The 23,237-nt window shown below is 52.1% G+C and overlaps 1 protein-coding gene across 5 annotated transcripts in view; it reads right to left on the reverse strand.

The window, feature by feature from the left end:
• KSR2 (kinase suppressor of ras 2) overlaps window positions 1–23,237 on the reverse strand; it is a 93,530-nt gene that overhangs the window by 22,011 nt on the left and 48,282 nt on the right. For 4 of the 5 annotated variants that reach the window (XR_013184643.1, XR_013184642.1, XM_077187779.1 and 1 more), the window contains exons 8-15: window positions 22,661–22,728; window positions 22,372–22,470; window positions 21,119–21,237; window positions 17,717–17,885; window positions 14,581–14,622; window positions 14,241–14,307; window positions 12,635–12,683; window positions 11,510–11,877 (exon numbers count right to left, since the gene is read on the reverse strand). Coding sequence is in view for 3 of the 5 variants with exons in the window: in XM_077187779.1 (XP_077043894.1) it covers window positions 11,510–11,877; window positions 12,635–12,683; window positions 14,241–14,307; window positions 14,581–14,622; window positions 17,717–17,885; window positions 21,119–21,237; window positions 22,372–22,470; window positions 22,661–22,728 (981 nt within the window). In the remaining 2 variants the exon portion in view is untranslated. The remainder of the gene's footprint in view (window positions 1–11,509; window positions 11,878–12,634; window positions 12,684–14,240; window positions 14,308–14,580; window positions 14,623–17,716; window positions 17,886–21,118; window positions 21,238–22,371; window positions 22,471–22,660; window positions 22,729–23,237) is intronic. The other variant, XM_077187781.1, reaches the window with a different exon arrangement.

The following is a 23,237-nucleotide window of genomic DNA, read 5'->3' on the forward strand; positions in this document are numbered from 1 at the left end:
TGGATTCCAGCCCTAAAGAGAGTTAAGATCAGCTGTTTTCCTGGGAAAGGGTTGTTTAGAGAAAAATCCTCCCATTTCTGCTTATCTGAACTGCTGAGATAACCCCAAGAGCGGAGCTTGCAGCCCTTTGCTGGTGAGATTCCCATCTTTCCACTTCATTTACAGGATTTCCAAATCCTCCCCAGTGGATAGAGCCGCTGCGGGAGGACAGCCAGACCTGGGGTGGTGGCACCAGGACGTGTCCCTGTCACCTCTGCTCCTCAGACCCTGGCAGAGCCATCAAAGCAGCCCAGGTGCTTCTCCCCTCCCCTGGATGAATAAATCCAAATGAATTCACCGAGCCACCGGCACATCCGATGTTTCTTGCTGGATAAGGAGCTGCCAACGTGGAGATAAAGCCTGGTTGATACCTTTTATGCAGCACCTGAGCCCATTCAGCCACCACCTGCAGAACCTTTTCATGGCACAGCTCCACAATTCCGCTTCTCCTCGTTCCTCAATCGCTCCCCATTCGGGCAGGACAAAAAGCGGCGCCCGGGGCACGCTCGGAGTCTTGTGCCTTTCCACTTGGAGAGGTCCCTGCTGAGCCTGGCTTTGAGGGACACGGCTGTGGATGACAAGGCCACAAAATGCCTACGCTCGACACCAAAAACAAGGCAGATAATTTTCATCTTCAGATGGTTCCTGGGTTATTCAGCACTGAAGTGAAAACTCATAAGGAATTCTCGTCTTCTTCTCCCAAACTTCTCCATCCCACCTGGCGGCAGAGTGGGTTGATGACACGTGCCCCGGTGCCACGAGGTGACCAAACACCATCCAGAGCTGAGGGGTGGCTGGGACAGAGATGCAGAGATCCTTCTGGGAGTCCTCAGGAGTGCACCTCATCCCATGGCACATCCACGTCCACATCCCTGTGCCTTTCCCAGCATCAGGACAGGCCCAGCCTCATCCTGCTGCAGATGTCACTCTCAATTCAAAATGAGTTTTTGAAGTGTTCAGCCAAGCAAGCCAAATCCCAAATTGCTTTATAAACACTCTGCATTCCCAACGTGGGCTGGAGACATCAGCAGCGGGAGCAAAGCCAAGGCGGCTCGCAGAGGAACAATTTGGGATGAGGGAGGAAGAGCTGGAGCGCTGCCTCTGGGTGTTTGTGCTGTTCCATGGGAAAACAGCCTCATCCCTCTTCCATCCCTTGGGGTTTTTTACCCCTCTCTGCAATATTGATGGTCATCAGCTCTGCACTGGGGGCCAGCACCTCTACATTGGCGGTCATTGTCTCTACATTGATGGCCATTACTCCTACACTGGTGGCCAGCTGGTGGTAATAACCTCTACACTGATGGCCATCAAGTCTACACTGATGGCCATCACCTTTGTACTGATGGTCATCACCATTGACAGCCACCACCTCTGTACTGATGGTCAATGTCCCTACACTGGTGGCCAACACCTCTGCATCAGTGGTCATTGTCTCTACATCGATGGCCATTACTCCTACATTGGTGGCCAACACCTCTGCTTTGATGGCCACCACCTCTATACTGGTGACAGTCACCTCTACACTGATGGCCATCACCTTTACATTGACGGCCACCATCTCTGTACTTACGGTCATTGTCTCTACACTGGTGGCCAACACCTCTACATTGGTGGCCATTGTTGGGATCTCTAGCTGGTCAGAGTGACCCCAAGAAAAGTTTGAAAAGTCTCTTTTCCCAGCCCGGTGCTTGAAGGAGTCAGGGCTCTTCATTTCTCGGGCTCAAGGTTGTTCATTGTTTCTTATCTATAAAAAATTTTCTCCTGCCCTGCTGAGGTCCGTCCAGCAGGACAGTTCCAGGCACTCTGCCTGCCCCCAGGGCAGGGTTATGTCTTTGTACTAAATACTACCTGTACAATGTTTACAATTCCTTTCCAATACCTATCACCTGTGTTAGACAGTGAGCTTCTACTCTAAACCAATCCAAAAGTGCCAACATCACAGCAGAAGATGGAGGCCAAGAAGGAGAAAGGCTGGACACACTCAGTTCCCTCCATTGCCTCCTGAACCCTCATACCAAAACCCTAAAATCTACTTTTCCACCCCGTGATAACTTCACTAATATTCTACTTAAACTGTTGTGGCTTGCTGATCTTCATCTAAGGTTGGTAATTTGCTCCATGGGTCATAATCAAACCCACAGGTGTCTTGGGCTCTGTGCCAGGGCTTCTGAGCCCCCTGGCAGGGGTCCTGGCCATCCTGGACAGCCAGAGGAATGTGCTGGGTTCCCACAGCCATGACCTCTACCTTGATGGCCACCACCTTTATCCTGGTGACCATCACCTCTACACTGATGGTCACTGTCTCTACCTTGATGGCCACCACCTCTACAGTGACAGTCATCACCTCTTCACTCATGGCAATCACCTCTAAGTCAATGGCCATCACCTGTACACTGGTGACCATCACCTCTACACTGATGGCCAGCACCTCTGCAAGGATGGAGATTCCATCCTGGCCCCTGCTCAGGAGCAGGGATCATCCCGAGCCAAGAGTTGTGGGGCGCATTCCATCACTCCAGGAGTTTTTTGCTTCCCTTCCCTCTTCCCATCCTCATAAATGCCCATTCAATTAAAGAGGTGATAAATGCCAGACCCCGGGAAGTTCATGCCAGGATATGGATTTATAGGGAAGCAGCTCGGATACCATGGAGACAGCCAGCACTATAGACCCAGGGGAGACACTGGAGAAGAGAGCGAGGTGGGGAATTAATAAAAAATGCTTTAATATAAAAATACCTCTGCTCCCAGGTTACATCTGTGCTGGAAGAAAAGACATGGCAAAGGATGCTTGGATGCTCCCACATTCCCCAGCAGTTTACCCACTTTGAGGTTTTCATGGAAAAAGGATCCTTTGGGGAATGTTAAGAAAGAAACAGCAACAGGAACCACTGAGCCAGGACTTATTTGATTTCATTTGAGCAGGACCAGAGAGGGAAAGAAGGAGCTCTGCACATTCCAGCACGTTCCTGACTTATTTAGGAAGTTTTCCAGCTGCTCCCATATATTGGCTTGTTTTTCTCTTTTCCCAGCATCTGGCAATGGTGCTTTTGGAACTCAACAGCTCCTGAGGTGTTTCACACAAAGGAAAATTGAACAAGGCTGTAAGAGCAGCAATGGGAGAGCTTTAGGTTCATTTTTATCCTGAGGTTTTGTTTTCCTCTAAGTGGATAAGGAATTTCACCTCCTTGATTCCCTGCCAATGCCAGAGCCAGGAGTGGCAGCATCCAGGCTGAAATTCCTCAGGCCTCTACATCCAAACTCCACAACCACAACCAGGGAGGAAAAATTAGGATATGAGGGAAAATTTCTTCACTGAAAGGGTTGTCAAGCCCTGGCACATCCCTGGAGTCCCCATCTCCGGAGGATTTAACAGCTCTGTGTGGATGTGGCACCTAGGGACACGGATCAGTGGTGGCCTTGGCAGTGCTGGGGGAATGGTTGGAATTGACGATCTTAAGGATCTTTTCCAATCCAAACAATTCTGTGCTTCTATGGAAGCAGCAGACAAAACTCAGTGCCAGAAAAGGCGTGACCTGAGCATCCAGCAGATCCCAGCCCCTCCAGGCTGGAAATACTCATCTCACCCAACCCCATTCCAACTGAACCCAATGGGAAGCCAGGGAATTCAACTCCTGCCGTTTCAAGCAGAGCTCATGTCCCCAGCCTGGAGATGGGAGAGACCCTCCTGCTCCTCATGGAGGAGCCTCTGCAGAGCCAAACCAGCAGGAGGAAACAGAAAAGCCCTGGAGAGCCAACGCTCCCCTCATCCCGCTATCTCCAGCCGATGGAAGCACCAGCTTTTGATGGATATTACTTAGGCAGCAAAATTTTCCTGCCGGCAGCTGGCACGCACGATAACTACAGCCAAACCACAAGGGCTGCAGGAGGAGGAGGAGGAGGAGGAGGAGGAGGAGGGGGATCTGCCTCCCCGAAAAGTAGCTCCAACTCCATCGTCGCCTCGGAAAAAAACAAGTTCTTTGGAAAAAGCCAACTCCATGCATTTTTATTTGGAGGAAATAGAGGAGACGAGTTCTTCTCCAGCTGCGGGGAGAAGAGCTCTGAGCCAGGTGAATGCAAAGCAGCCCCTGGGGCTTAGCTAAAGCCAGGCTTGCAAACAAGTCATCCGAAAAAGCTCCATGCTCCAGGTGCCACTTGCTGCCTTTGCAAAGGACACGCTCGGAATCGGCTCCGAGAGGGAAGGTTGGGTGCACAGGGATGAGTGGAGGCGCCTCGACCTCCTTGTCTCTGATATGTTCTCTGCACTGTTCTGAACTTCAGGAAGGAAAAGAAAATTTTTAAAAACCCTTTTGGAGAAAGGAAAGAAACTTTGGTTTGAGCAGGCTGCTTCCCTGGAACCTGGCTCCACTTTGGGACAGTAGTAATGATTATTATTTATAAAAAGTTAATGCTGCTGTGGCAGGAAGGATCTGTTTCTTTGGCTAGGCAGGGTGCCAGCATATGGATCCCCCACAGGCAGCCCTGCTCTGTCCCAAAGAGGATCCCAGGCACTGAGGATGCTCAGAAAAATATCAGGAATGATGCTGGGATGTCACTCAACAGGGACGGGAAGAGCTGGCACGAGCGGAAGGGCTTTTTGGGACCATCTCTCAGCAGGGCACTTAATCAAAGGCATTTCCTTAAATCCCTTCCTCTCCAGCACAGTGAATCCTGCTGTGTTAAGCACTTTCCCAGAGAAATCAGGGCCAAACCTGCAATACTTCCATGGCAGTTGGAAACACTCTCAAAGCACAAAGGAAAACTTTCCCCCTGGAGCATCCTCCACGTTAAGGAGCTGCCGGCAGCGGGGATTTGATGCTCCAGTGGGTAAGGAAAGCTCAGCCAGCCCCAGCGTTTCCACATCAAACACAGAGGATCAAGCTGCTGCTTTTCCCCATTCCCAACCATCCTCCTGGCTCGGGATATTCCCTCCCCAGGCTGCTGCCTGCCGGTGGAAGATATATCCAGGTTTAATGTATATATTAATTCACATATCGACTCTGCAGCTGTCAGTCGTTATCAAGATTTATCCAGCCTGATGGCCTGGCATCGATTGGCAGGGAGTGCATTCCCACGGGTCAATCCATTCTGATCCACAGCCTGGCATGAAGTCGATCCCTATTTATTATATGATCTACGAGCTCCATTAACTGCCAGGGAAGGGAATGCGGCGGAAAAGTAGGAAAAGGGAAAACAACAGAGGCAGAGGAGAAGGGTCTGGCTCCCAAAGTGGGGGTTTGAACATGGATGGGGTTAGGGGGGGCAGGAATCCATGGGTTCCCTTCCCAAAATACACTTGGGGGCGGGGAGAGAAGGGCAGGACCTGAAGGGTACTTGGGAAATGCTCCAGGATCAGAGAGCCATGGAATGGTTTGAGTGGGAAGGGACCTTACAGATGACCTCAACCCACCCCCTGCCGCGGGCAGGGACACCTTCCACTGTCCCAGGGTGCTCCAAGCCCCATCCAGCCTGGCCTGGAACACTTCCAGGGATGGGGCAGCCTGTGCCAAGGCTTCATAGGGAAGAATCTGTTCCCAAAATCCCATCTAACCCTGCCCTCTGTCCATGGGAAGCCATTCCCTGTGTCCTGTCAGTGCATGGCTCCAGCCTGGCATGGAGGAAAACAAGGTGGCAGCTCTGTGCCTCAGTTTCCCTCACACAGAACAGGACTTAGAGCTTCTCCTTTAATTCCCAGCGCAGGAAGGAAGGCTGGGAGGATTCATTTTAAGTCCACTGATGAGGAAAACCCAATTTCATAGAACCTTGCAATGGTTTGGGTTGGAAAAGACCTTAAAAATCCTCTCAATTCCAACCCTTGCCATGGGCAGTGATGCCACTCAGGTTGCCCAGGGCTCCATCCCTCCTGACCTTGTTGTTCCTTCAATTTGTGGTTTGTTAAAGCTCAAAGGACAATTTGGAGGCCCTGGAGGGAACAAGGAGCTGGCTGCAAGCACCACGGAGCTTCCACAGGGAAAAAACAGACCCCCCAATCTGTTCCACCTTAACGCCATGGCTTCCACCCTTCCCCTTTCCTCCCATCCTTCAAATCAAGTTAAATATCCCCAGCTTCCTGAGCATTAAGATTTACAAGCCCCAAATCCTTCCCAGCTGGGCTGTGCCTGTAAAGGTCAGGAGATCTGGCACTGGGAGAGGCTAAAGCTGAGCTTTGTCCAGAGCTCTTCCGTGCCCAGAGGGAACAAGGTCCAGGGATGGGAGAGCATCCCTTGTGAAGGGCTTGTTCCTCCCAGCAGCAGAGCCAAACATTAAATATTGGCAAAATGCAGCATGGAAATCTATTATAAAATCAAAGTAAACCCCAGTATTTGGTCCATGCACTAAAGTTATCCATGAACAAACAGCTGAAGTGCCTTGGATATTCTTCCCATCCCTCACCCTCATATCTTCCCTATTAATTAGTCCCAGGGAATGTGTTCCTGTCATTAAAACCTGCTTGCCACAGAGAAAAAAGAGCAAACTCTCATTTCATCTTTGGTATCTCATGTAAGGACAGGGACTGGGTTTATCTCCACCCCCTCCCTGCCACCAGCAGCTCCAGGGAAGGGTTTAGGAGCTGCTCCCTCTCCAGCAGAAACCTCCAAGTTCCTCTGCTCCAAAGGCACTTTCAACAATTTTTTGATTTAAATTCTCTTTACACAGTTCTGCCAAGGTCAGGTTAATTCCTAATGTTCCTCAGTGTTCTCCTTGGTCTTCCCAGCAGGGACATAAATCATGGCCACACAGCCCTGGTGGCATCACCAGAGGCACCCTGCAAAGTTGAAGTCACCCTGGTGTGACAAGAGGGGGGTCAAACCCCAGACTCCTTGCACAAGCTCCGAGAGCCACGCTGGAGATTTTAACTAAAAACCCAAGGAATCCTGAAAAAACTGCCCCAAATCCCCCTCACAAGCCAGTGTGAGCTCAAAGCCCAGGCAAACTCCAGCTCAAATCTTCTCCCAGACTGGATAACCTCTCTCCCTTCTCCCAAACAACATTCCCAACCACCAGGAGCCCCAAGGAGCTGCATGCAGTGTGCTGATCCCCTGCTTCCATTACAGACCCAAGGAGCACCTGGAGCCTTGGGAAGCATCAACAACCATTCAAATCCCCCCTTTTCGCCTCAGGAGGAGCACCCAAAATCCTAAAACGTGGGAGTCTCTGCATTCATGGGTGGCTGGAGCCATTTTATCAGGATTAGGAAAGGACTTTATCCTTGGAAGGCCCTTTGGGTGGCTGAGGCTTTGCCTCTGCTCCTGCTCTGGGGACCAGGACCAGGACCCCCAGGGAGCTGAGTTTACCCAGGCCTGGCTTTGTCACAATCCCCAGCAGCAGAACCAACTCATTATTCCAACAAAGGGACTTTTTCCAGCCCTTCCATCCCTCCCAGCCGAGGACTCTGCTGCCGTTTCCCGCTCAAAGCACCGAGGCTCAAAGCACCCACTCCCTCTCCAGACTAATTAAGATGGATGTTAATTGTCCCCAGTGCTCATTACCCAAGAGAAAACCCATTAGCAGCTCTGATGGAACCGTTCCTTGCGCTCGCCACCTCCCACTGCTGAAAAATGCTGGATTTCTGCTTTTCTGTCGTGTTAAGAGACAACTCAGGAGTCATGGAATGGTTTGGGTGGGAAGGGACCTTAAAGCCCACCCAGTGCCACCCCTGCCATGGGCAGGGACACCTCCCACTGTCCCAGGCTGCTCCCAGCCCTGTCCAGCCTGGCCTTGGGCACTGCCAGGGATGGAATTCCAGGGAACAATTCCCAGCCCCTCTCCACCCTCTCAGGGAACAATTCCTCCCCAGTATCCCATCCCTGTGTCAGTGGGAAGCCATTCCCTGTGTCCTGTCCCTCCATCCCTTGTCCCCAGTCCCTCTGCAGCTCTCCTGGAGCCCCTTTAGGCCCTGGCAGGGGCTCTGAGCTCTCCCTGGAGCCTTTTCTTTTCCAGTCTCAATCCCAATGTTTTTATCATTGACAAATATATTAAACAGTGCTGGTCCTATTTATCCATAAAAACATTAATATAGGGAAAAATCAGATTTTTAACTCCAACTATCCCACCCTCAACCAGCTGCTGCCTCAGTTTCCCCTCCATATTTTTTCCCCTGTGGGCCGTGCTGTTTGGATGGGGAAATTTCTTTGTGCTAATGAGACGATCCCTGAATATCACAGGCAATCAGGAAGGAAAACGTCGGGATGGGGAAAAGTAAAAATAAACCCAGCTATAAATAACCCCCTTCCGGCAGCGCCGGTGGCACGGCGTGGTGAAGCCCCTTCCCAGGGACACGCAGCTGCTCCCAGACGTGCAGGGAAACGGAGATTTCTGCAACAGCCACAAGGAATTGCTGGGATTTTGTGGAAAAAACGGCCTCGAGTGGCCACTTGTGGGCTCCCAGGGGAAAAGTGGTGGCCTTTTCCACACACACACACTGCAGAAAGTCCAGCCCTTGGAATGGGCATAGTGTGAAAATCCTGATATATCCTGGGTTCATAGCCAGAATTCCCCCCCTCAGGCAGCTGGGAATGATTTTCCCCCACTCCAAGCAAAGCCTGGTTTAAAGTTATTCCCATAAACCCATGAGGAAAACTTGGGTCCATTTGGGAATGTCCCATTGGAAGAGTGATGCTCCCCCAGTGCCACCGCCTGGACCATTCCCAATATCCTACACCATTCCCAGGATCCTGGACATTCCCATTCTGTCCCCTTCCCACCTCATTCTCTACAATTCCCACAGCAGCTGCCATGCCAGAAAAGCCCCCAGGGTGTCACATCCTTTAGGAAAAACCTGAAACGTGGGTGGGAGGGAAAGCTCCACATGGTGAGAAGGCTTTTCCCCACACCAGAGACTTCCCAAAAATGTTCAGCCAGGGATGGACCAGACAAGGAGCGCCAGCACAAGAGCAAGGAAGCATCCTTGGATGTAGGGATTGGGTCAGACATAAGGAAAAGTTTTCCCCAGTGAGGGTGGGCAGGCCCTGGCACGGGGTGCCCAGAGAAGCTGTGGCTGCCCCTGGATCCCTGGAAGCGTCCAAGGAATGTTGGACAGGGCCTGGAGCCCCCTGGGATAGTGGAAGATGTCTCTGCCCATGGCAGGCATGAGGTTTAAGTTCCCCTCCAACCCAAACTATTCCAAAATCCTGATTCCTGTGCTGTCACAGAACACAGGAACAGAGCCCAACAGGAAGCTTCAAAGCAGGAAAATTGTGTTTGGATATTACCTCCAGGCTATGGGATATGTACTCACACCATCCCAGGCTTCCCAAAAATCCTCTGAGACTGAGATGAGCCCCATTGATTTTCCTGCACCCCAGAAATCCCAGCAGGAGAAATCAAACACGTTTCCAGTTGCAATTGTAAAATTCTCATGGAATGGTTTGGGTTGGGAGGGACATTAAAGCTCATCCCATTCCAGGTGGAAGGGACACCTTCCACCATCCCAGGCTGCTCCAATCCCCAATGTCCAACCTGGCCTGGGACACTTCCAGGGATCCAGGGGCAGCCCCAGCTGCTCTGGGCACCTGTGCCAGGGCCTGCCCACCCTGCCAGGAAGCAATTCCTCCTCAAAATCCCATCAAATATTACTGTCCTTTGTTTTAAAGCTGATATTGGTTCAATTTTCAAAGGATGCAGATAAAAGTGGGTTGTAGGAACAAGCAAATGATGCCTGGAAATGTTGTGAGCTTGTGTTGTATTTTGGGCAATTTAATACATTTACATTTTGACCTTAAAAAACAGGACCAAGTGCAGCTGGAAGAGGAACAGGACGAGCAGAGCTCCACGTTCCTCACATTAATTCACCAGGTTGCAGCAGCACACAGACTGATTTTGTCCAGCTGTCAAAAATGGCACCTTTCTGCTTTTACAGAAAGACCCATTCAAATAGAAAATGGAAGAGAAAACATTCCAGGGCTCAAATTAAAAAATAAAAAAAAAAAAAAAAATTAAAAAAAATCAAGGAATAAATTTCCCAGGTTTTGCTATTGAATAGCCCTGAAAAGCTGAGCAAATGGGGGCTGCAGAGGGACGGGATGGAGACGCCGCCTTCTCCTTTGGGAACGCGCTGTGACACACGGATGGGGGCTCTGACTCATCCATCAATACATGTGTTTGCACACTCTCCCAAAAGCTTTTGGCCTGGAGCTACCCAATAGATGGAAATGCTGCGGAATTTTCCCCAGATGGCTCCTTTTTGGTCCTGAATAAAAGGCGTCATTTTTTCCAGTCGCCAGCTGGGGAGACGGCCCCACTTTGGAGTCACCCTGACCCCAGAGGGTGAAACCCCCAAGGCAAACACTGTCCACAAACCCACCCAAGCAAGGATGAGGTGACACAAATTTGGGGTGAAACCCTTTTGTTTTGGACAAAGAGGGAGCAGAGCACCTGCAGAGCCACCCCATCTGGGATCAGGGACTGGGAGGTGCCACTTTCAAGGGAAAATTAGGGACATTAGGGAAAGATGATGCAATATTTCATCACTGATGGCTCTTGGAAGCGGTGCCATTCCATTGCTTTTTGAAATGCTGCCAGGAGGAAAATTCAACCTCACCTTGGAGAAACTTCTCTGGGAGAAAATAACCCAGAGTGGGATGAAAAGCAGGACTATGTCCAGTCCATGGCTGAAAGCGTGGTCTGGAGGTGAAGGAAATCACAGAATTCCCTGGAACAAATGCGTTTCCCATGAAAACAGCTGCTCTGGGAGCAGTTGCAGCCTCTTTGCCTCCAGGCCAGGTGGGATTTTTTGCCCAACCAAGCATGGGTTACACCAGGAGACTCTGTGCTGCATTCCCATTGGGAATGTGGGTGAGGGCAGATATTTGGGAATGCCTTGAGACCATGAAAGCTGTGGAGGTGTTGGGTGGTCTGGGAGCCCCCAAATCCCACCTCACTCCCCTGAAAGTTGCAAGGAGCCTCCCAGACTTCCAGTTACTAAAGGGGCTCCAGGAGAGTTGGGGAGGGACTGGGGACAGGGGATGGAGGGACAGGACCCAGGGAATGGCTCCCACTGCCAGAGGGCAGGGATGGATGGGATATTGGGAATTGGGAATTGTTCCCTGGGAGGGTGGGCAGGCCCTGGCACAGGTGCCCAGAGCAGCTGGGGCTGCCCCTGGATCCCTGGCAGTGCCCAAGGCCAGGCTGGAATAAACTGGGACAGTGGAAGGTGTTAAAGCCCTGGATTGGCTTTAAGGTCTCTCCCAACCCAAGCCAAACCATTCCATGATTCCATGATGCTTCCTGCCCCTGGATAAAACAAACCATTCCTGCCTGGACCTCTCCTCCTACAGAAGAATGTCCTGCCTGGACAGACATTTGGATTTGCTGTGTCCTCCACACCAGCATGTGGAGAACATGGAAAACATCCCTTCCTTAGGGGAGAAAACTCAACCCAATGGCAAAATTGGACTGGAGGAAAAACAGACAGGGAAAACACATTTTTTGGACAGGAAAAACACATTTTTGGACAGAAACAAACAGCCCCAACCTGGTGATGATGGCGAGGTGGGGAGGGCTCATGCAGGCCCCCATGAAGAGCACCACGTTCTCGTGCCGGGTCTGGCGGTAGGCCATGACCTCCCTCTTGAAGGCCTTGAGCTGGTCCTCGTTGTCGCGCTCGATGTCGATGAGGCGGATGGCCACCTCGCCGTGCCAGCGCCCGTGGAATACCTGCCCGAAGCGGCCCTTGCCGATGAGCTCGCCGATCTCCAGCTGCTCGAAGGGGATGTCCCACTCCTGCAGGAAGATGCTGGTCTGGCTGGCCTTGCGCGGGAAGTTGCGCGCCGAGAGCAGCGACAGGTTCATCTCCTCGAAGTCGTCCTCGGACTCCTGCACCTCCTCGGCGCCTTCCTCATTCTGTGGTGGGCAAAGGGCATGGGGAACCATAAACCAGGGAGGAAACTGAGGGAAAAACCCCACTGACCCAACTCCTGCTCGCTCAGACGCAGAGGGACCAGGTAGGGGCCTCCCAACCCCAACGCAGCAGCCCTGTTCTACACAAAGTTGGCAGAATCACAGATTTTTATAGAATCATGGAACCCTTTAGGTTGAAAAAGCCATCTGGGATAGACTCCAACCCTTCCCCAGCATGGCCAAGGCCACCATAAGCCCATGTCCCCAAGTGCCACAAGCACGGGGCTTTAAATCCCTCCAGAGCTGGGGACTCCACCGCTTCCCTGTGGAGCCATTTAACCCCATCCTGGGGCTAAATTTAAGATTGTGACCCATCAGAGATTTAATTAATTTGTCTTAAAACAGTTTCATCCTCCCCTGGCTGAGCTGTGCTCTGTTAATTCCCATTATTCCCAGACCCCTTGATGGTCCATTTAGACTTCCTAGAGGATTTACAACACCCCTTAAAAGCTCCATCCTCGTCTTCCCTCTCCTTTCCTTCCCTCCCACGGCATTTTTAATGCCTCCTAAAAAACCTCATTGAATTCCAAACTCGAAACCCAGGAGGGTCCCTCTCCATGGGGTGGGGACACGGATGCCTGGACTTTAATTCAATTATCAGCAATTCCACTGCACAGATGGGAAACGTCTCCATTTCCTAGGAAATGTGCCCCAAGATATCCTTAAAACCAAGGCCCATTAAGCACAGGAGCCATCTCACCTCCGAGGTGGGCTCCACTTCAATTTGAAGCAATGGGTTTCCTTCCAGGCTGTGAAAAGAATTATGGAATTAACACCATGGAAAAACACTGGGATCTGGGGAGCAGTCCCTCTTCCTGCCCTGGGAATAAGGGGATCAGAGAGGAGAAGGTGTCACTAACCCAGGGAAAGGGACAGATTCACCCCCTCACTGACTCTGACCACAATCGAGGCATTTTCAGGGATTTCTAAGATTTTTTTGCAAGCAACCCCAGCCAAAGCAGAAGTGCAGAAGGAAAGAAAAGGAGTTTTTTCAATCATTTTGGAGAAGTGGAGGGCTTGGAGGTCCTCTCCCTGCAGTAAAGCACCCAAATCTGACTGGTTTTCCAGTTCTTTTCCTTCCCTGTTCACTCAGCACCTCCCACCCCCAGGTCCATGATTGGGGTCTGCTGCTCCTGACAATTAATGGGGAATTAGGGAAATTCTGAATGAGGGATCAACTGAAACAGCTCGGGTGGCTTCAAGCATCATATAAATATATTATAAATTATTATTATTAATCTCTTCCCAGGGGAGTTACGCACCCCAGGCCACTCGGACATGGCAGTCCTACAAGTCCTACCCCACTCCATGGCCACTAAAGACTATAAATCCCAGGATCCTACAGAAAAGGAGTCAACCCTGGTATTTTGAGCAGCTTGGGAAGCCCAAGTGGCTGCAAAACATCTCCATGGATGGGCGGTTTGCAGGAGCAGCCGGCTCCTCATTGCTATCCCAGGCACGGATTCCTGTCTCCCGAGGATCCACAGATGTTTAACCCAGCCAAGCCCAGGATGGCTCCCATGGGATGATTTCAGTGGGGGGGAGGCAGTGGGAATCACAGATTTTAGATATTGAAAGCTGTTCCTCCCCAAAAATCCTATGTTTTGACACCTTCCTTTAGGCAGAGGGAAAAAAAGGCTTTGGCTTCACCATTTTTCCATGAATTCCCAAGGGACAGTGATTCCATCCTTTGCTCCATGCTCCACTGCATCCCCGGTGGAATTTGGAGAGTGTGGACGAGCCAGCCACAAACTGGGGACAGACCTGGTCCCTTAAACCCCTGGCTTGTGAAATCCTTCCAAAATGGCATTTAGAGCAAGGATCAGGAGATCCACAGAGCAGTGGAATGTTGTTGTGGGAGCAGCACAGGCTCCAGGACATCAAGGAATGATGGATTTGGGCTCGACCTGCTGGGGAGGGATGGTTCTAATACTGATAAGATGCTGCTTTTCCCAATGCTGCTTTTCCCATCCCAAAAGATGCTGCTTTTTCAGCCCAAAGTTTATTGGGCTTGAAAATATTGGAAGTGTTGAAGATATGCTGGTTATCTGCTTTTAATTTAATTATAATTCAATTATAATTTAATTAATCCCCTGGGCTTGGGCTTTTTAGACTGAAATCCATTTTTTTTTCCTAGCAGTGAAGAGCTGTGAGTTATAAATTAACCCCCTGCCCTCCTTCTCAACCTTCCGGAGCTCTGGCGTCTCACCAGGACCACCTGAGCCCCCAGTGCCAGGGGAGCACCCATGGGGGCCTGGAGGATTTGGGGTGCAGAGGGAAGGGGATGGGAAGGGGGAGTCACTCACATGGGGTTGGAGGTGACAGGGTGCAGGACGACCTGTGGGGCTCGGGTTGGCGTCTCAGGCACCACATCTGGCAACAGGAGAGAGGAGTCAGAGATCTCTGGGGGCACCCAGGGGAGTTAAACGCCACCCTGCACCCCCAGGTCCCATTTAGTGACACCCTGAGGAGGGCTGGGGGTCACTTAGGGCCACCCAACCTGGCAGCATCAATAGGCTTTGAGGAGAAATCCCACCCCAGCACGACCTCCCCAGCACAAATCCAGGGGTTTGGAGGGTTGGCCATGCACCCATCCCCAGCAGGAGAAACCCCAGCATCCAAGGAGAAACTTCCAGAGAGCCTTACCTGGGAAAATGAACTGCTGCTTGTACTTGTAGTAATGGGAGGCTGCAAAAGAGGAACAAGGGTTCAACACTGACCTGTGGAGCTGGAAAAGCTCCAGCCTGTGCCCAGTTCTTCACCAGAAAACCTCAACCCCATTTGTGTGAACCCCTCCTGTGTGATCCAACCTCTCCCACTTCCATATCCCTATATGGAATATTTGATATTCCAAAATGGCACATAGTATGTCCAGGCCAAAAAATTAAGACTTTTGCTGGGTTATAACTTGATTTTCCCCCCCACATCTTCTCTTCTGCACCATTTGGAGAGTGTCAATGTCATCCATGAAGGTTTGGACACCAGTTTGCCAGCAGGGTGAGAGTCCTGGCCCTCAGGTGGGATTTGGGAACCTCTTGGCATCATGGAGGCACCAAGTGATGGGTTTGGAACTGCTGCCCATTTGGGCCACATTTCACCCTTTTTTCCCTTGTTTTGGAGCCGTGTCCTTCCTGGAAGGAGTTCCAGGAGCCACTGTCCAAAGCCAGAGCTCAGAGAGGCTCTGGGTGTTGGGAACATCCACTGGCTCCCATCTCTGGCCCAAGGACTGATCCAATTCCATGAGCAGGCAGGTCATGGGTGTGAAGAACTCAGAGCTGCGGAGGCCACCAGAGGTTGGCAGCAGCTCAGAATTCACCTTCTTATCTCCAAGACCCAAGGGCCATGGCTCAGCTTTCCCCCCTCCAGCTCAGAGACCCCAAAGTCCGACCTCAGCCCTGCAGCAGGACCTGAGCCAACATCAAAGGAGCCTGGAAGGTAATTCCAGCAGGAGAAGGTCACCGTGTCACCATTTCCAAGCTCAAATCCTAATCCCTGAGATGATCATCTTGATGGGATAAACCACAGAAAACTTCCCAGCCGGGAAGATGAAAGCAGGGTAGGTCCTGCTTTGGATCCCATTCTGCTCCTAATGGGACTAAAACAGGGAGCAAACACCCCCAGAGATGCCAGGGTCTGATCCTGCCCTGCTCTGGCTCTGCCAGCTTGGAATGTGTTCCAAGTACCCCAAAGGGGGGTGAAATCCATGAAAAAATGTCCCAACAAACCCCACCGGGAGGTGTCTGCTGCAGAAGTGACCCAGGATGGGGCTACCAGAGGCTGGATGCCCCCAGAGCCAGGCAGGGTCAGGGCTGGCCCAGCAGGGGGATTGGGATGCTGAGACACCGGGACACTTCGGCTCTGGAAGAACTCCTTGGGCTGGGTCACACCAGGACGGAACTCACACCGTGTTCTCCAGACCTTGGAGGCTCCAGGGCTGTGCCTGGTGAAATCCTGACCCTCTGGATGGGTCACACCATTCCTGGCAGTGCAGCTCAGGGCTTCCTTGTGCCATTCCAGGATCCTGCCTGAATGCCAGGCGCTCTGGGACTGCCCCCTCTCTGGGCACACAGCACATGATGGGTTTGCTGGGGGGCGTTTCCCAGCTTCTGGAAGTGTTTGTTGTTGCAGTGATGGATTCTGCCAGGCAGCTTCCTCCTCATCTTCCTCCTCCTCCTCTTCCTCTCTCGCTGAAGACTGCTCAAGATGGAGGCACCACCATGGAGATTGAAGATTCTGCCTGGTTCCTCTGGAGAAGCCATCCTGACCCTCCTTCCAACCACACCAGTCCATTAATCCTGGGATTTTGGGGCTGCAGGACCTCATGCTTCCAGCTGGTCCAGCAAGGAGGTCATGGACCAAGCAGGACCCCCAGGACAGCCAGGAGTGCCTCAGCATCCCAGAGATCTCCTCTCCCCTCACCAGCTCTATTTTGGGAGCAGGTGGACACAGTTCCAGGAGTGATGCTGAGCCCTTCCCTCCTGGAAGGGACCTTTCCTGGAGCAGCAGGACATCCCAAGGGAAGGCAGACAGGAGGAGCTTTTTGGGCCATCTTCTATAACTTCTGTGTCCTGCAGCCACCACGACCTCCCTGCCTCTCCCACCATCCCTGAAGAGATGGAGCTCCTGGAGCAGATGGATCCCAGGTCCAGATTCCATGGGACAAGCCACGTCAGACAAGCCACAGATGATTCCCAGAATCATTCCCAGAATCATCTGTCACCCCACACACACTGCCAACCTGCTGGGGACCCATCACCCCAAAAACATGTCAGGGTCACCCCAGTTTGCCCTCATAGAGGGGTCAGCCCCTGGTTTCTGTCTGTGCTTGAGGTGAAATGTCATGGAAAATGCATGGAAAAATGGAAAATGCATGGAAAAATGGAAAATCTATGCCTGGAAAGGCTTTGTAGCCTCAAGAGCAGCAGAAGTTGGGCTGGCTCCAACCCTGGAGGATTCCAAGACTGGATCAAGCCTTGGGCTCTGACCCTTCTTCAAGCAAGAGGTTTGACCAGAGACTGCCAACTAGAATTATCCCAAACTCGCCTTTTCTCCTCATTTCTACTTCCACCTTCTCCCCACCTGTCAGAACTCAGTGCATCCCTCTGGGTGTCCAGAGTTGCCAAGGACCCTGCTGGGGGGCTCAGAGACCCTGGCACGCAGCCCAGAACACCTGGGGATTTGATTTTGACCCTTGGAGCAAGTTGTCAACTTTGTATGAGGACATGAAAGTCACACAGATTTGAATAGAATAACAAAATGATCACAGGGTGAAAATGTAGATTTTAGGATTTTTGGTATGGGGGTTATGGGGACAAGATGGAGGAATCTGGGCATGTCTGGCCTTTCTCCTTCTTCTTCTTGTTCTCCATTTTCTGCTGTGATGTTGGCACTTTGGGATTGGTTTAGAGTAGAAGTGCACTGTCTAACATGGGTGATAGGTATTGGGAATTAAGTGTCAAGCTGTTATAGTATAAAAGGACAACACCGCCTCGGGGGCAGTCAGAGTGCCTGTGTGCACACCTTGGCTGGACAGAAAGAAAATTTTATAGATAAAAATTAATAAACAACCTCAAGACCGAAAAGTGAAGAGTCCAGACTCATTCTTCAGTTGCACGGCCCGAAGCAGAGACATCCTGCCCACCTTGGGGCAGCAATTATCACCCACCCCAGTGCAAACCCAGGAAGGGAGTTAGGTGGAACTGTGCCACATCCCAAGGACACCCCAGGACACGAGTCCCCCCCCAGGGGGGCAGGTGGGGACACGGGGAGGGGGTGGCATTACCTGGCAGGTTGAACTGCTTCTGCTGGCGCGGGCACTGCGGGGAGGGGTGCAGCGGGGACGGGGGCGTGGCGCTGGGCGGCAGCGGCGGAGCCGGCGAGGACGGCGTGGACGACGTGGTGGACGAGGGGTTGCTGCTGGAATCTGGCTGGTAGGGCACTGGAATGTGGTCCTGAGGGACACAGGGAAGGAGGGAAAGGAGAGGAGGCAGTGAGAGCAGCGCTGGTTGGTGCCACTCCGAGGTGCAAAGGACCCAGGGTGACAAAGGACATTGTGGCATTCACATTGTCTGGAAAAATCCCTTCACCCAGGAGTCTTCTCCTGGGAAGCTGAGAAGCCTCAGGGAAAAGGAAAACAATTCTGATCTCATTTGCTTCTCCTGTGTTTTGCTCATGTAAAATGTGTTTGGAGATTGTTTACCCACAGGTGATTGTTCCATTGGATTCTGCTGTGAGTTGTTTTGTCTCATTGGCCAATTGGGGCCAAGCTGTGCCAGATTCTTTCCAGTCACGACTTTTCATTATTATCTTTTTAGCATTCAGTAAGTATCTTTTCTGAATTCTTTAGGATAGTATAGTATTCTTTAATAAAATATAGTATCATAAAATAATAAATTAGCCTTCATGGAGTCAGGTTCATCATTCCTTCCTTCTTCAGGGCACCCCACAAATACAATATAACATCATCCCACCCATTTCTTCCAGAAATCCTAGAAAACAATTTTTCCCAAAGCTGTTTGTATTCCCCAAAGCCATTTCCCACCATAAATTGGCTCCTTTCCCACCCTCACCCCTGGCTGAGGGTGCCATAAATATCTTGGCTCTGCACAGCCACGGCCACCAAAGCCGGAATCGGGGTCACCACCTTGGGGCTCGGTCCTTGGGCACAACAAGGTCCTGGAAGTTCCTGCAGAGCTCCCTGGAGCCAAAGTCCAGGGCCTTGCAGGGAGCAGAGGGATCTGGAAAGAGCAGCCAATGCATCCCAAGACATTCCTCAGCATTCCTTGACTCCTCCCAGTCAAGGCCATCGATTGTGGGTGCACATGGGGTGGATGGGAAGGGAGCCAACAGGCCGGAAAACCTGCTTGGATGTCTTGGATCCCAAAAGGAAAATTGAGGCCAGGATTTCCCCCCTGGCTGCCCAACTTGGAGCCACTGAACAGGGTGTGAGCAGTGCTGAGCATTCCCATCCCCACAGAATTTCCCTCCAAGGTTAAAAAGTCTGCACGAGCCTTCCCCAGCAGGTAATTTTGTCCTAATTAATTAATTCTTAAATGAGCTGGGCTTTCCACGAAAGCCATATTGGTCATCATTCCATGCTCAGTAATCTTGGTCAGGTAAATTCTTTTTTAAACAACCAGTGAAGGTCAAAAAAATAAGATTTCACGGGGGGTTGGGATTAGAGGAATTTAAGGTCTCTTCCAACCCAGGCCATTCCATTATTTTATTCAGGATACCTTTAAAGAAATGCTTTTAGAAATACCAAAGTAAGATGGGGGCCCTGCTGAAATAAGAATATTTTCAGGGAAAATTTCAACCTGAATGGGAGCGCTCAGGACAAAAGCACCACCCCAAAACAACAAAACCAGAGCAGATCCCTACACCAAGAAATTCCTAAAAAGATTTATGTTTAAAATCAGTCTCCAGGAGCATCTTGGTACCCAGACTTTCCCCAGAGCCAGAAGATGCTGAGGGCTGGAAGAGCCCAGCCAGGCTTTAGGAATTCAGGGTTTTGTTGATCCATTCCCCATCAGGTCAGTGATATCCCTCTTTCTGAGCACTTCCAGCCTGCCAACCCCTCACCCTGCCCTTCCTCCAAGGAATTTTCCACTGGAGGCCAACAGGCTTTAAATTCCATCAGAGCCAGCTCTGTGATGGGTTTATGGTATCAAGGCAGAGCAGGAGTGAGCCAGGTGCTCTGTCAGGTCTGGCTTGAGCAGCTTCGCCAGGGACAATTCAATTCCAGGCTGGTTTTGTTTGCAACAATAAATTTGTTATTTATTAAAGCCTCCACTGGGAGCAGAGACCTCAAACCACCCCAAATTCAGCTTGGACCTGGAGACTGAGAGGCCACAACAGAGCAGGACTAGGACAGGGATCCAGGCAGTTGTGGAAATGCTGATCCCATTTTATCTCTAAAAGAAATAACTTCATTGGATACTGCTGCAGACATCTTTTCACTAAAAAATTCTTTCTTTAGGATTTTTCCTTCTGAGAAGCTGAGAGGCCTCAGAGACAGAATGTAAACAATGGTTATCTGCTGCTGTGGAATGCAACAGGTGCATCTGGGATTAGCCCATCTTAGATGTGTATAATTAATGGCCAATCAAAGACCGAGCTATCTCAGACAGAGTCCAAGAGAGCTGCTTTTGTTATCATTCCTTTCCTTTCTTGCCTATTCTTAGCTTAGTCAGCATCTGAGAAAACCTGTCCTTCTTTTTCTTTTTAGTATAGTGACAATGTAATATATATATATATCATAAAATAATGAATTAAGCCTTCTGATCATAGAGTCAACATTCTCGTCTCTTCCTCATCCAAGAACCCCTGTGAACACAGTCACAGGATACGTGTCCAGAGAAGGGGCTGGAGCCCCAGGAGAGGCTGAGGGAGCTGGGCAGGGGCTCAGCCTGGAGCAAAGGAGGCTCAGGGGGCCCTTGTGGCTCTGCACAGCTCCTGCCAGGAGGGGACAGCCGGGGGGGCCGGGCTGTGCTCCAGGGAACAGGGACAGGAGCAGAGGGAACGGCCTCAGGCTGGGCCAGGGCAGGGGCAGGGTGGATTTTCGGATAATTCCTTCATGGAAAGGGTGGTCAGGCACTGGCACAGCTGCCCAGGGCAGGGGTGGAGTCATTCAGCAGCCATGTGGATGTGGCACCTGGGGACATGGGGCAGCGATGGCCTTGGCAGTGCAGGGGGAGCAACCAAACTCAATTTTCTTAAAAGATCTTTTCCAACCGGAAGAATTCCAAAGGTGTGGATTGCAAAGAATGCAAAGCTGTGGATCTTTGTGTGCAGGGGGTCCTGTCCCTGTGGCAGGGTGTGCACACGGGGGCTCAGGGCTCACCTTGTTGAGTTTGTTGGTTTTGGGGAGCTCAGGGCGGGGCTCAGGGCTCACCTTGTTGAGTTTGTTGGTTTTGGGGAGCTCAGGTGGGGCTGAGGGCTCACCTTGTTGAGTTTGTTGGTTTTGGGGAGCTCAGGGCTCACCTTGTTGAGTTTGTTGGTTTTGGGGAGCTCAGGGTGGGGCTCAGGGCTCACCTTGTTGAGTCTGTTGGTTTTGGGGAGCTCAGGGTGGGGCTCAGGGCTCACCTTGTTGAGTTTGTTGGTTTTGGGGAGCTCAGGGCGGGGCTCAGGGCTCACCTTGTTGAGTTTGTTGGTTTTGGGGAGCTCAGGGGGGCTCAGGGCTCACCTTGTTGAGTTTGTTGGTTTTGGGGAGCGTTTGGCTGACGTGCAGGTCCGAGTAGCGCGGGGGCTTCCTCAGGGGGTTGTTGATGTCGCAGGGCACCGACTCTGTCCGGACCAACCTCGCTGGATTCAGAAGGGAGAGAGGAAAAGGGGGGTGGAGAGGAGGGGAAGAGAGAGGGAAGGACATCAAAGCTCAGCTCCCTGTCACAGGGGTCACCCTTGCAAACCGCTCTCCAAAGCGATTCCCGCGGCACTTCCAGCCTGGGATGGCAGCTGAGCTTCGGGATCCTCCTGCACCCCGGCCACAGCCAACCCCCCCGGGGTGTGAGGCAGCAATTTGGGGGCTCCAGCAGCTGCCACGGCCCCTCTGTGAACCGGGGCTCAGCCAGCACAATCCTGTTCCTTGCTGGAGCTTTCTGGGGTGAAGGGAAGGAGCCGGCTCTGAACACTCCCAGCAGGGAGATTTTTTGGGAAAAGCCAGCCTGAAGGTTGGGAGGGGGTTCAGGAACTGTTTAACTCCAAGATAATGGATTTAAGAGCTGGGTTTGGGATTTTTCTGGGGGGAGTGGGGAGGTATTTCAGTGATGCTGAGGCCACACCAAAGCCATGCTGCTCCTAAAACACACAGCGGGCAGCTCCGGCTCTGGCAACATCACAGCCCTAAATCCCAATTCCTGCCCATCCCAGGAGCCCGACTGCCCCTTCCCTGCCTCCCGGGCAGGGATTGCAGCAGCTCCGAGCCTGACGAGGGGGCGTCTTCAACCGCTTCCACCCAAATTTGCTGCAAGTGAGGGCGTGGGGTGGGATGGGGGCTGTAAAATTGCCCCTCTGAGGTGCCACCAGCACAATCCCTTCCCCCGGGATTAAACCAAGGAGCGGGTTTGGGGGGGATATTTCACAATTCAACACAAAGGAACAGCTTTAAGAGCTCAAAATTCAAGGCAAGAGCGATTCTCTCAGGCAGTCGCGGTCCTCTGGCCAGCAAAGGGAGCCAAAATCTGGAAGAAAAGAGGTGGGGAAGCGCCGCCCCGCCGTCCTGCTGCAAGGTTCTGCCTGTCTCTGTGCGGATTTTAGGCCGGGCTCTCTATCCCGCAGGAGAGCGGGATAAGGCAGCTCCAAAAAGCACCACGAGCATCCGCAGGGCCACGGCCGCGTCCCCGGCGCGGGGACCCCGCATGCACCGGGGGGGTTCGGGGTCCCCCGTCCGCCCTGAGCTCTCGACAGAAGCAAAAAGGCGAAAACCTGGTTTGGACTTACCCCGTGCGGTGGGGAATCTGAAAAGAAAAGGAGGCAGGGGGAGGGTGGGTGGAAGTGGTTTGCAATGCAAATCTGCCTCGCCCCGACCGGCTCGTCTCCCTACAAGCGGAAAAAACGGTGGGTAACATTTCCCCCGGAGCGCCCAAGCGGTTCGGGAGCCTCCGTCCCGCCGGGGACCCCGCCTGGCCGGGTGCGGCTCCCGAACCCCCCGGGGGAGCTTCCGAAAGTTTCACCCCCCAAAAAAAAACCCATCCCCGGAGGCTCGGAGCAGGGAGCGGGGGGGCCTCACCTCCGCGGTGGATGATCAGCAGGTGACACGGGGGGGCCTCTTTGGTGCATTTGTTGTGGCACTTGAGCCTGGCAGGGGACAGAGAGAAAGGAGTGAGAAGGGAACATTGAGGGATGGAGGGACAGGATAAGGGGGGAGCTTCTTCCCACTGCCAGAGGGCAGGGACAGGTGGGATATTGGGAAGGAATTGTTCCCTGGGAGGGAGGTTGAGGCTGTGGCTGTCCCTGGATGCCTGGAAGTGCCCAAAACCTGGGATAGTGGAAGGTGCTCCTGCCCCTGACAGGGGTGGAACGGGATGGGCTTTAAGGCCCCTTCCTATCCAGGCCATTCTGGGATTCTGTGATGGAGTTTTTTCCTCCTTTTCTCCCTGGGAAAGTGACTGGATGCAGGGTGCTGGTCATTCACCCAGTCTGAGTGAGCCCTCCAGGCTCCCTGCTCCCCACCATTCCCAAGCAGCAGCTCAGGGATGGGGAACAGTGTGGGATGCACATCCTGGGCAATCAGGAGGGGCTGCACAGCCCTGGAAAACACCTCCATCCCAATGGGGCAGCACAGAAATTCCCAAACCTGGCGGCTC

Source organism: Agelaius phoeniceus, chromosome 18, assembly GCF_051311805.1.
Source record: "Agelaius phoeniceus isolate bAgePho1 chromosome 18, bAgePho1.hap1, whole genome shotgun sequence".
NCBI classification, from domain to species: domain Eukaryota; kingdom Metazoa; phylum Chordata; class Aves; order Passeriformes; family Icteridae; genus Agelaius; species Agelaius phoeniceus.